The sequence below is a fragment of the Ictidomys tridecemlineatus genome, chromosome 6 (assembly GCF_052094955.1).
Source record: "Ictidomys tridecemlineatus isolate mIctTri1 chromosome 6, mIctTri1.hap1, whole genome shotgun sequence".
Lineage (NCBI taxonomy): Eukaryota > Metazoa > Chordata > Mammalia > Rodentia > Sciuridae > Ictidomys > Ictidomys tridecemlineatus.
Window position 1 is genome coordinate 82,817,548 of NC_135482.1, and position 12,638 is coordinate 82,830,185.

Genomic DNA, 12,638 nt, shown 5'->3' on the forward strand with positions numbered 1-12,638 from the left:
CCCGGACACCCTCATCTCTCTCACCTCTATTCCTAGCACCTAGCCAGTGGCTGCTGGTATGATGAAATGAACAAGGCAGATGTGATATGGGGAAGGCCAGCTGGTTACACAGGTAACCACAAGGTGGCATTTATCTATGTGAATTTATCATGACATGGGCCCTGACTTTCAGCCTGTAGGTCTGGGAACTTGGCCTAACAAATTGAGAGTGGATCCATCTCACAAAGGTAGAGCTTTTTTTATTGATTTTTTAAAACTAAATGACAGCAGAATGTATTATAAATCTTATTACACATACACAGCATGATTTTTCATGTCTCTGGTTGTATATAAAATATATTCACACCAATTCGTGTCTTCATATATGTGCTTTGGATAATGATGTCCGTCACATTCCACCATCCTTTCTAACCCCCTGCCCCCTCCCTTCCCTTCTCATCCCTCTGCCCTATCTAGTGTTCGCCTGTTCCTCCCATGTTCCCCCTCCCTACCCCACTATGAGTCAGTCACCTTATATCAGAGAAAACATTCGGCATTTGGTTTCTGGGGATTGGCTAACTTCATCTAGCATTATCTTCTCTGATGCCATCCATTTACCTGCAATTGCATGATTTTATTTTCTTTTAATGGTGAGTAATATTCCATTGTGTGTATATGCCACATTTTGTTTTATCCATTCATCTATTGAAGGGCATCTAGATTGGTTCCACAGTTTAGCTATTGTGAATTGTTCTGCTATAAGCATTGATGTGGCTATGTTCCTGTAGTATGTTGTTTTTAAGTCCACAAAGGTAGAACATTATTAACCAAGCTCATAGAGGCTCCTGCCTAAACCACGAGCCCATCCACTGATTAGTACTGAGCAGGGTGACTGGACTGATGCTGACATTGGCCTGACCTGGGCCTTCTCTGCCTTTTTACATGGCACACCGACCATCCATTCTCTCATGATGTATTTGCAGCCAATCAATTTTATTTCACTATGGCTAATCACAGGAGTTGCATATGGATTTTGTCAACTCACTTCTTAGATAATAAAGAACCTCATTTCCATATTTGGAGGAGAGATAGGAGCACTTTCCTGTCACTTTTTTAAAAATATTTTTTTAGTTGTTTATGGACCTTTATTTATTTATATGTGGTGCTGAGAATTGAACCCAGTGCCTCATACATGCTAGGCAAGTGCTCTTACACAGAGCTATAACTCCAGCCCCTCTTGTCACTTTTATGTACTGATTATGATACTTGATAAGTCCTTAGCAACTGTTTGTTGTGACATGACCAAGCAGTTACTGAATGATTAAATGAATGCAGACCATACCGCTAGATATAAGATTGCTTTGCTTGAAAATCTAACTGTAGCAAAGTAGCATATACACATGTTCCATGTGACCTCCTTACTGGAAAACCATTTTTCTCTTTCATTTGCTGACACATTTCTAACCCTTTTTCTTCTCATTCTTCTCAGCCATCATGTTAGGATCTGCCCCCATGTGTTAGATCCTAGCTAGCACATTACAGACAGCGTAGTCCACTGCTCGCCCACTTGCCTTGTCTGCTCTGCCCCAACACCTCTTCCCCATTGTTCCTTCCTCCAAAGGGAGTTTTCTTTCTCCTGCTTTCTAAACCACAGTGTGCCTTGGTTCAGCTCTGAGGTAAGTGACCACCGCAGGTTCTGCCACTGTCTTTGAAGCCACCTCTCATGCTTGCCCATCCCTGGCTGCAGCCAGATGTATCCCAGCATGTTAAAAAAGGGACAGCTCTAAGGAAAGTAAAAATACCAGAATCCCTCATTCATACAGTGTTGAAATCTGTTCAGAAAGGAAAAATCAGTCTTTCCTAACAATGAGCTAAACCAGCTATTGGTCAAGGATCACATAGACAGATTCTTTTTCTTTGCTTTACTGGTGGTTGCTTGTGCAGTCATGCCTGGACATATAGACTATAGTTACAGAATCCCAAAATTCAATGCCCCTGTGTTTTTTGTTTGTTTGTTTGTTTTAATTTGTAACCAAAAAACACCCTTCTGCTCATTTATTAATGTTAGAACATTCTGATTCTAACATCCAACTTAGTATGAGTTTGTTACTATTTTAAATTATTAGGAAATTATGTTTTAGGTCTGAGAACTATACCTTTAGACAATGTTAGTCCAGCCTAAGAATTTTTCTGTTATGTAATGCCTTTTTCTCTCTGCCCATTTCTCCCTGAGTAAAGGTTTTCATATAAATACATTGTGTTTCTCATCCGTACCTCCAAGTTGTTCCTTAAGAAAACTTAGAAACTTAACTAAAATAACGAAATAATTGTGCCTGCCCAAAATGTAGGCACCTACTGAAGTGTATAGCAGTCTGTGCAGTTTTTACATACCATAAACATAATCTTTGAACAACCTTCGGAAGGGTTTAATCCTTAAACAGCCCTTCTCATTTTGCAGATGAGGATGTTGAGGTTCAGCATTCTGGAGCCTTCTGGAACACAGCAGGACTTGAAGCCTGGTCTACCTGGCTTCCTTGTTCATGCTCTTTCCTCTGTGAGACTTGTGTCTCCTAGGTGACATGGCTGTTTGTGGAGGTTTTACCACAATCTCTTCCCACCACAACAATGCACAGTGAATATTGGCTTTCTTATATTTTGTCCTTTCCATTCTGTCATTTTTCCATCTGTGCAAGAAAAAAAATATTTCAGGAAATTAAAAGTGTGTCTTCATCAGTGTGTGTCAGTCATGTGCCTACACATATGAAGTAGATGTCATGTGGCTTTAAAAATTGTGTAATGGCACAGTCAGAAGTATATCTTTGGAAATAGATAACAGTATGTTTTTAAAATGTAGGTTTGCAATATCATTTATGTGTTTTCATAGCTGACGAAGAGTATGAAGATGGCATTGAAAGGACATGTGACACTCTTCTTATGTGCATTGTCACTGTGCTGAACCAGGGCCTCAGAAACGGTGGTGGCGTGGGGGATGTGCTCAGAAAGCCGTCCAAAGATGTAAGTCAGAGGAGAAGTATTTTTTCCAAGAAGCATATAATTATTTTTTGCAACCTTTCTTAATAGCATTTATAATATGATTTTGTTTTCATAGTACTATATTGTTTGACAGTGGCCAATAACATCTGCTAATTGTGTACTAGGGTTACACAGAAATAGCTGTAGCACTAACAATCTATGTATGCTAGTAGGGTTATGAAATGCATCCATGTCTGACCTCTGTATTCTGTTACCACAACAGAACCATGACTGCAAACTTCATCTAAGGGTTGATTGCTACATAAATCACAGCAAGGAGGCCGCCTCTTGTCTATCAGGTTTCTCAGACATAAAGATTTACTCTTTGCTTCTGCCTGGGAAGAGCCTTCATTATTTATCCATGATGAATATAAACTTTGAACAAATTCTAATAGGATTTCATATATTAAGATGGCAAGGAAGGAAAAAATTTTAATAATTATAAAATCTTGAATGCCTGGCTAAGAGCTTTAAAGTCTTAATTCTGCAGCTGGCCGATTGTATAATGTCAAGTCATTTAAACTTATAAACTCAGGTCCGTCAGTGTTTAAACTGAATTACATGATCTCTAATGTATATATTTTTAAAAAAGTTTTTTTTAGCTGTAGTTGAACACGATACCTTTATTTTATCTATGTGTTTTTTTAATGTGGTGCTGAAGATCGAACCCAGCACCTCGCATGTGCTAGGCGAGCGCTCTACCGCTGAGCCACAACCCCAGCCCCCTCTAATGTATATTTTGATACTGTTCACCAGGTAGAAATAAGCATGGGCTCTGTATCCTTGACCTCTTAACACTGAGGACAAACCTATTCCAGAAATTGACAAACACTTAGATCCTCTCAGCTCCCTAATTGCTGACTTTTGGAATTAGTATTTAACTACATTTTGTGTAGTGTCTGGAATGTGGCCCACTGTGCCAAAATGCATTTAGTGGAATCCCAAAATAAAGTAGTTTCTAAAGAAAGGTGTGTCCGCTCCACTGGGCAGAAAAATATGCCATCCTACAGAAGTGGAAGGGTTTGAGAATAGGCTAAGCAGTTTATCTTAAAATACTTAAAAGAAGATAAAGATAGAAAGTGGGGGTTATTTTTACAACTGTGGATATTATTTGCATTTATTGAACATATATTTGTGCTAGGCAGTTTGCTAAATCAGATCAACATAACTTGAAATTATGTATAATATTTTATATTTTTTCTTAAAATTTTATTTCAGGAACCCTTGTTTGCTGCCCGAGTGGTTTATGACCTTCTGTTCTTTTTCATTGTCATCATTATTGTTCTTAACTTGATTTTTGGAGTTATCATTGATACCTTTGCTGATCTCAGAAGTGAAAAACAGAAGAAAGAAGAAATTTTGAAAACAACCTGTTTCATCTGTGGTAAGTGTTCTCCATATGCCAAAAGAATAGATGAATAAACTGTTTAGCAGGAGAGAGGGGCTAGAATAATTTTTTTTTCATTTGTCATGCTTTTGGAAAATCTACTTGAAAATGAAGGCTGGATAAAATTCAGATTATGTAACAGAAAAGCACACTGGAATTCTCTGCTTCCATAAATAGAAGAATTGCATCCCAAAGCTATTCTGTCATTATTTCTGCAATCTGTATGATTCTCTGATTTTAGAATGTGATGCAAAAAATGTCAAAAGGTTTCCCCAACTGGCTTTTATCACAAAAATGTATTAATTACACAACAGAATGATTTGGGGCTTTGGGGGAGGGTTAAATTATGAATTCAAAGATGCTTTTTCCAGAAGCTTGAACTTCTATTCTCTAACATCACTGTTTTAGATTCTCATCTTTAAAACTGGGGGGTGCTTTCTCCTAGTTTTCAAGCATCCTGGCATACCCACCACTCTCCTCCCTGCCGCATCATCGTCTCTCCTCAGGAGCCCCATCCTTGCCTCTGTTGGCATCCTTCTCTTGGACTCGGCTCTCTTGTCTTTATTATTCATACCACATACTAAAAAACTAAGAGCACCAAATTAGACTGGCTCCAAGAGAACCAGGAGTATGTGACATCTCCAAAGCCCTTTCTGACTTTAGCTGTCCCTGCAGCTGGTCTCCTGCACTGTAGAATCCCTCTCCCTCTTTGGATGACCACCTACACTAGGCTGACTTCACCCTCTGATTTTCCATGTTGGGCCGAAGATTCTTTGGCTAAAAGTCACCAGATAAGCGTAAGGGCTTCACTCCAGTGTAACCATTTATAGCTTAGATTGGGCCTCAGTAAACCCCATTTCCTCCCCAGTTCATCTTTTGTGGATTATTTTGTTTCCTCCCGTGGCTCTTCCAAACCTTTCCAGAGATGTACCAGAGAATAATGTGCAGTAAAGTGCTGCATGCCAGGGAAACAATTAAAATTGACACATACCCTGTCTCAGGGTGTTCACGATCTGGTGTGGGATACAAACATAGTAAACAGCAGTGCTGTCATTTGTGATGAGAGAAATATTAAAGAAGTTCCCGCTGAGCTGCAAGGACCCAAAGGAGGGTGACCTCTTCAGGTTGAAGTAAGGAGCAATGGAAAAGAATCAGGAAAACCTCTTAGGAGAGCTAATGGCAGAGCCAATGGCTTAAGATGGAAGAGCATTAGCCAGCTGGAGATGGGTGGAAGCAGAATGGCCAGGATATACAAAGGCTCAGAGGAAAGAACAGCACCATGAGGAGCTTCATTTACTCAAGAAAATCTCAGCGTCATTGCGTGTGAAGTTCAGAGCAAGGAATGCCAAGAGGACAGGTTAGCCAGATCATGCAGGTTAGCCTTTTCGGTTAGGCAGCATGGACTTTATCCTACAGACTTAGGATCATGAACCATTAAAGAATCGTAAATAAAAGAGTTAAGGTTCTTATTTTTGTTTTAGAGCAGTGTGGCAGCTTTGGGAGGCCCTTTATCAGGAAATAGTCCTGCAAGCAGAGTAACCAGGTAGGAGGATGTGGCCACAGTTCAAGCAACAGAAAGGGAATATAAACCTGATTCATTGAGTAGAGGGGGTGTTAAGGGTAGAAGGTAAGAAATATTTAGAGGACAGAATTTTTAAACCTTGGTGGCTAGGAATACCGATGACAGATACCTTAGGTACTTGGGTGGAGAATAATATCAACAGGTGATTGTGTTTAAGAATAGATGAATAAAATCCCTTTAGGTAGGAATATTCTGAGTTTAACTTTAGAAATAGTTAAATTGCATTGTGCATTGAAAACATCCAGCGTAGGCCAGTGTATGAGTATGAGTCTCAGAGAGTGGGTCTGCACTAGAGACCAGTCAACTGGGGAATCCTCAATCTGTGTGGAGTAAAATCAGGAGCATGGGGAAGAGCTTCTGAGTGAGAAAAAACACAGCTGGGATACATGTGGAAAGCACCAGCCTTGAAGAGTTGGGAGAGAAAAAGATTTACATACCAAAAAACTAAGAGCACCAAATTAGACTGGCACGAAGAGAACCAGGAGTATGTGGCATCTCCAGAGCCTCATGAGACAGGAATGAATGCTCAACCCTGCCAGAGCAGAGAAGGCCAATAGTATGAAGTGAAAGGGCCTCTGGACTTCTCATTCAGAAGTCTCTGGTACTTTAGGTAGAGCAGATTATAATGCTGAGCAAGGATTTGCTAGAAGGAAATTAAGACAGGAACTGGAGTCTTCTGTTTTGGTATCTGGATTAGAAGGGGGAGAGCAAGGGTGAGAGGTAGCCAAGGAAGATGTCCTGCAGTCATTCAGAAGCTTGGAAAGAATAGGCTGAGAGGCTGTCAAGGTCCCACCTTCAACCTTGGAACCCCTCTTTCAACATCATCAACAACATCATCATGGGAAATCTCAAGACTGTTTATTGAATACTCATTACACAATGGATTTTCAACTTAGATTTTTTTCTTTGAATTTTTTTTTTGGAAAAACAAAGTATATTCTGCATATAGCCACCCCTTTACACACATGGAAACAATTCAGATCCTATCAATGTCTGGCTAGTAATCAGTAGAGCCAGGATTTAAACTCAAAAGTCCACTAAGCTACATGATTCTCTTTAAATGGCAGCATCAGGTCATGGTCTAACTCAAGGACAACCAAGCCCGGGAACAGATCCAAGTTGAGGAGTGTACTGATATGGGGCTCAGCCATTGTAGGGAAGGATGAGTTCCAGAGGGGAGAAAAGATGCATTCTTTGGAAACTTCTGGTGTGCCTCGTGGTCTGCCTTTCACTGCCTCCTCTAAGTCCTTTTCTTCATGATCCTAACTGTCATGTTGGTGCACTACCTCTGAAAAAGGCTGTGTTTGGAAGAGAGGGTCACTAAGATGGGAGACTCATTCTAAGACATGATCCTGTGTCCCATGGCTTTTCATGGTTTAAAAACCTATGACCTAGAAATTCCTTAAAACCTTACAGTAACCCTCATTGCTAAACTTAAGTCTTCTTTTCAAACTCACTATTAATTTCCTGTTGACCTTTTTTTCTACTTCTGGTTGTTCATTCTTTGGTTTTACCCCAGACTCCTAAGAAAGAAGTTTTGATTTCTTCTCCCAAACCCCTAGAAAAGAGGTTTAATTTTGTCATTGACTTCTTGTCTTTCCTCTCTGCCATCCTCTTTTGTACAGATTATTGCCAAATAGGCCTCCTCAGCTCCAAACCCTCCCTATGTTTTCCCATCTAGTTCATTTGTTTATTGGACACACAGACAGACGCATCTTCCCCGTAGCCAGACGTTGTTCCATGTCTAAAACCAATACATCATGTCTACCTCTCCACTCTGACCCAGCTCCTAATCCTGACTTACATGCTGCACTTCATGATGTCTTCCTCCCCTGCCTCCAGTTGTCTGGCTGGGAATGTCACCGTTGTTTTTTAGCATCTCCTTCTTCCTCTTCCATATACACCAGCTACCTTGAGCTAATGAATCTACTTCCACAGTCACACATCTTCATATATTCCCACAGCCACACCTTGGATTTTCAGGCTCATCTTGACTCATGCTCCAAAATGGTCTGCTCAGTGCTGCCAGACTAATTTTTCCACTTTAAATTCATCATTTTCTTACTCAAAGAGCCATCAGTAACAGTCTATAACTCTAAAACTCTAATTTTCCTGGCATCTAAGAAACCTCACGATTTGGCCCCTTCTTCTTCTTTTTTTTCCCCCTACCTGTTTATCTACATTTCTTCCATTTATATCCCTGTTCCAGTCCAGCTGGTTACTCATGTTTAACTTCCTGAACTCCCTCTGTGTTCTCAGTTGTGGGGCACTTTCATTTTAAAATTCCAAACTCCTGAGCTGTTGAGTTCCTGCTCGCCACTCTCTGAGGCCCAGCTCTAAGGTCATTATGCCATGAATCCATCTTTGATCTCACCAACTAGAGCAAATACGTCTGCCCTTGAATTCCTCACATCACACTCAGCTCTACGTTGCTGTACATGTCATTGCTGTCTTATCGTCTTTGCTGGGTGCTGTGCACCATGTATGCTAGAAAACACATGAACCTCATAATCAAATAGACATAGCTCTACAGTGGTTCTACATCTGGCTGTGTGATCTTGGCCAAGTTTCTTACCACTCTGAACCAGCTATGTCATATGCCAGGTATTCAGGGATGGAGGGTGATATGTCAAGAGGTGCAAGGATATGTTGGATCAACATATTCTAAAGTCTCTTTTCTGGAAGTTTTATGTTTATTCAAATCCGAGGGGCCATTTAGGTAACTTAACCTGAGAATAAATGTAAACAGTGTTTTTATATTGGAACAAATATTATAAAGTATATCAAACTTTGTGTGCACATTTAAATAAAATGGAAACTTTAAAAAAAAAAGTTTGTCAATTTGTCCTGGGCATTTTTAGGAATTTAAGCAGTAGAAATGTGGAGAGTATCATGATGATGGATTTCTAGACATGCACTCATTGCTGGACTCTCTATACCTGCAAGATATGGTGCATATCCTATCTTAATTATAAGGTTTATTAAGATATACATATCTTAATTACAATTTAATTACAAGAAACATTGAAACAGCCAGGATATTTGGGAGTTATTTTAGTAAGTTGTAAAATAGTTGCAATTAACCCAGAATTGTGTTTTGGTAGGATGGGATTACCTGTAATTAAAAAAAAAAGATATAAAATCAAATAAGAGGAGAAAACCTCCATAGCAAGAGAGACTGGCTCCAGGTGTTTTCAAGACACACCCACAGTGGTTGGGAGGATGTGGATTCTGTGACAGGTGGTGGCAGCAGCTAGGCTTTCCCAGCCTTGAAGGCTATGTCCAAACATTTGAGAGTTAAACGTGACTCAGAAAATAATTGCTGGTGATTCTGAAAGTGGCCATGACTGGGTGATGGTTAGCAGAGGACAGAGCTCAAGCAGTAATCGAAGAAACAAAGTAGCTCCTGTATCCAATGGCTCATGGCTGTAATCCCTGAAAGGCTAAGGCAGGAGGATCACAAATTCAAAACTAGCTTCAGCAACTTAGTGAGACCCTGCCTTAAAATAAAAATTAAAAAGGGCTGAGGAAGTGGCTCAATAGTTTCCCACTTATTACGGTTTGGATATGAGGTATCCCCCAATAGCTCACATGTGAGATAAGGCAAGAATTTTTTCAGAGGAAAAATGATTGGGTTGTGAGAGTCTTAATCAGTGAATTAATCCCCTGATGGGGATTAACTGAGTGGTGACAGAAGTGGTGGGGTGTGGCTGGAGGAGGTGGGAATTGGGGCTTGACTTTGGGGTATATATTTGTATCTGGCAAGTGGAGATCCCTCTCTCCTTCCTATCATCATGTAAGCCACATCCCTCTGCCATATGCTTCCGCCATGATGTCCTGTGTCACCTTGAGCCCTGAAGGATGGAGCCTGCCTTTGAAACTGTGAACCCTCAAATAAACATTTCCTCCTAAAATTGTTCTGGTCAGATTTTTTAGTCACAGCAGCAAAAAAAGGTGACTAAAACAATACCTCTGGGTAGTTCAAACCCTAGTACAAAGAAGCAAATATATATACATATACACTGATATATATACATGTGTGTGTGTGTGTGTGTGTGTGTGTGTGTGTGTGTGTGTGTTTTGAATTACTGGAGGCTGAAAACCCAACAAGGAGATGTGTGGATAGACCAGGTGTGATGAAACAACATGACAGGCTATCTTGCTCTGGCAATATTATCCTAATATCAATCATGTCAGAAAATTCAGAATCATTCTTGATTCCTCCTTCACCCTAAGTCTACACCTGTAATTATATTGACCTTTCAAATTTTCATTCCAAATGCCTCTTCCACCTCTCTTGTTCATTTACGAAATTTTTCTATTTTTCTTTTGAGTGTAGCTGAATGCCTACTGTTTGCTAGAAATTATGCCAGGTGCTGATATTATAAAAGTTAATCAGACAGTAAAGTGGTAGAGGCTGAGACCGAGACAGACATTTTCTTAGCCAAGTGTTGGAGGCCCCGAGATCAGCCGTCTAGCTGTCTGTGGGAGTCAGTGGTGCAGTGTGTAAGCTGAGTCTTGAGGAAGGAATATTTGCAAGGCAAAAAGGAGAGGAGGTGGAGGCAGAAACTTGATGTATTTGGAGAGAAAGAGAAAGAGAAACTGCCAGAGTGGATTGTCAGCGAGTGGAGGCTAAGGATCACCTCAAGTTCCCCACTCAACAAGGACTTCCTAAACAGCAGTGAAGGAGGAGACTTAATGAGCTAAGTCGGGTCCACAAGCTACCCTATAGGATTTATCAAGTAGGCAGCTGGAAGTGGAAAGAAGTTGAAGAGAAAGGCTCATACTGGAGATGAGGATTGAGAAACCATCAACGTGATGATTGTTGGGAATCTGATGTGATGTGATGATGGTGGGAATCTGTGGCAAAGCCCAGCAAGTAAGAGCCCATGCAGAGGAAAGAGCCGGTTCTGCTCTCCGCTTTCCCCTACACTGCCTTAGCGCCTCATTCTCTACCTCAGCCCTTTCTCTTCTTCTAAATTCTGCCCAGGAGCTACTTGAAGTACAGCTCTGAATCTTCCAGGCTCCTCTCAAATGTCTTCTGAATGCAGTGCAAGCACCACAGCTTTGAGTTTAAAGCTCTTTGTGGTTTGTGCCAAACATACCACTCCATCTTATTTCCGGGGGTTCCCTGTGAACCAACCAGGAACTGACATATCCCTGGACAGGTCATCTACCTTCATCTCTAGTTTTGCCATGCCAATTCCCCTGCCCATGTGACAAAAGAATGTGAGTTTTAGAGGCAGCAGTATTTTTATTTAAATATTGACAAACTCTTCCATTAACTAGAAGAGTTAACTTGAGTAATTTGTTGAATTATTCAGAATCTATTTCCTCACATGCTAAAAAATCATATTGAATTATTGTAATTATGATAGTGTATTTAGACATCTCTATAGTTGTTGACATAAATAGGTGCTCATCAAATATTAAGCTCATTTATTAAGCCATACACCCCTTTTCCACTTGCCTTAATCACGTTCCAAGGCAGGATTTTTAAAGCTTCACACTTGTTAGAAACCATTTAAATATACCTCATCAATTCATTTTGCTCTCTTTATCCTTCTACTTTAGTACATAACACAAGTTATCTGTTCCTCTACCATATCATGGATTACTTGGTATCAGAAACATTGTGTTTGTAGCATTATTGTCTTGCAAGCAGTAGGTGTTTGAATTGAGTTCTTGAAATTTTACTATAATCTACACCCCCCATCTCTCTCTTTCTTGATAATAGCTCTATTAAGATATGTTTAACATGCCTTACAACTCTCCCATTTAATGTCTATAATTCAATAGTTTTCAGCAAATTTGGAGTTGTGTGTAGATCACTATAATCAATCTTAGAATATTTTTATTGCCCCCCCAAAAGAACCCCTACACTTTAACCATGACCCCCCCCACTTCCATCCTCCTTAGATTTGGGCAACCACTGATGTATTTTTAACATTTCATATAAATGGGATCAAAATATCTAGTCTTTGTGACCAATTTCTTTCACTTAGTATGATGTTTTCAAGGTTCATTTTATATCCTATATTAGTACTCCAGGTCTTATTATTGCAAAAAAAATTACATTTTTTGCATATATCATATTTTGTTTCTGGTCATCAACTGAAGGACATTTAGGTTGTTTCCACTTTGGGCTATTATAAATAATGCTACTATGGGCATTATTTATGAGCATTTTGTATTACTCTTCCTGGCTATTGTATGTTTTTTTTCTTTCTCTTTTCATGAACAGATTTTTTTCTATATTTTTATTGATGTTTTATAGTTGTACATAATGATGGGATTTGTTGGTACATTTTCATACACACACACTATAATTCGGCCAATATCCCTCTCCAGTATTTCTCTCCTTTCCTCCCTCCCCTGGTCTCTTTCCTCTACTCTCCTCATTTCCCTTGGATTTTCATGAGATTCCCCACACACATACACACACGCCTTTCTTTCCCTTTTTCCTCTTTGTCTTCCACATATGAGAGAAAACATGACCCTTGATTTTCTGAGTCTGGCTCATTTCACTTAACATAACCATGAACAGATTTTTGTGTGAACATACATTTTCATTTCTCTTGTTGGACCTGTGGGTGGAATATGCTGAGTCATATGGTAACTCTTCTGTCTAACCTTTTGAGGAACTGCCAGACTCTT

General features: G+C 39.9%; 1 protein-coding gene across 3 annotated transcripts in view; it reads left to right on the forward strand.

Annotated features, from left to right (window-relative positions):
* Itpr2 (inositol 1,4,5-trisphosphate receptor type 2) overlaps positions 1-12,638 on the forward strand; it is a 471,319-nt gene that overhangs the window by 410,070 nt on the left and 48,611 nt on the right. For all 3 annotated transcript variants that reach the window (XM_005328880.5, XM_040280879.2, XM_078015042.1), the window contains 2 exons: positions 2,864-2,994; positions 4,231-4,396. In XM_005328880.5, coding sequence (XP_005328937.2) covers positions 2,864-2,994; positions 4,231-4,396 — 297 coding nt within the window. The remainder of the gene's footprint in view (positions 1-2,863; positions 2,995-4,230; positions 4,397-12,638) is intronic.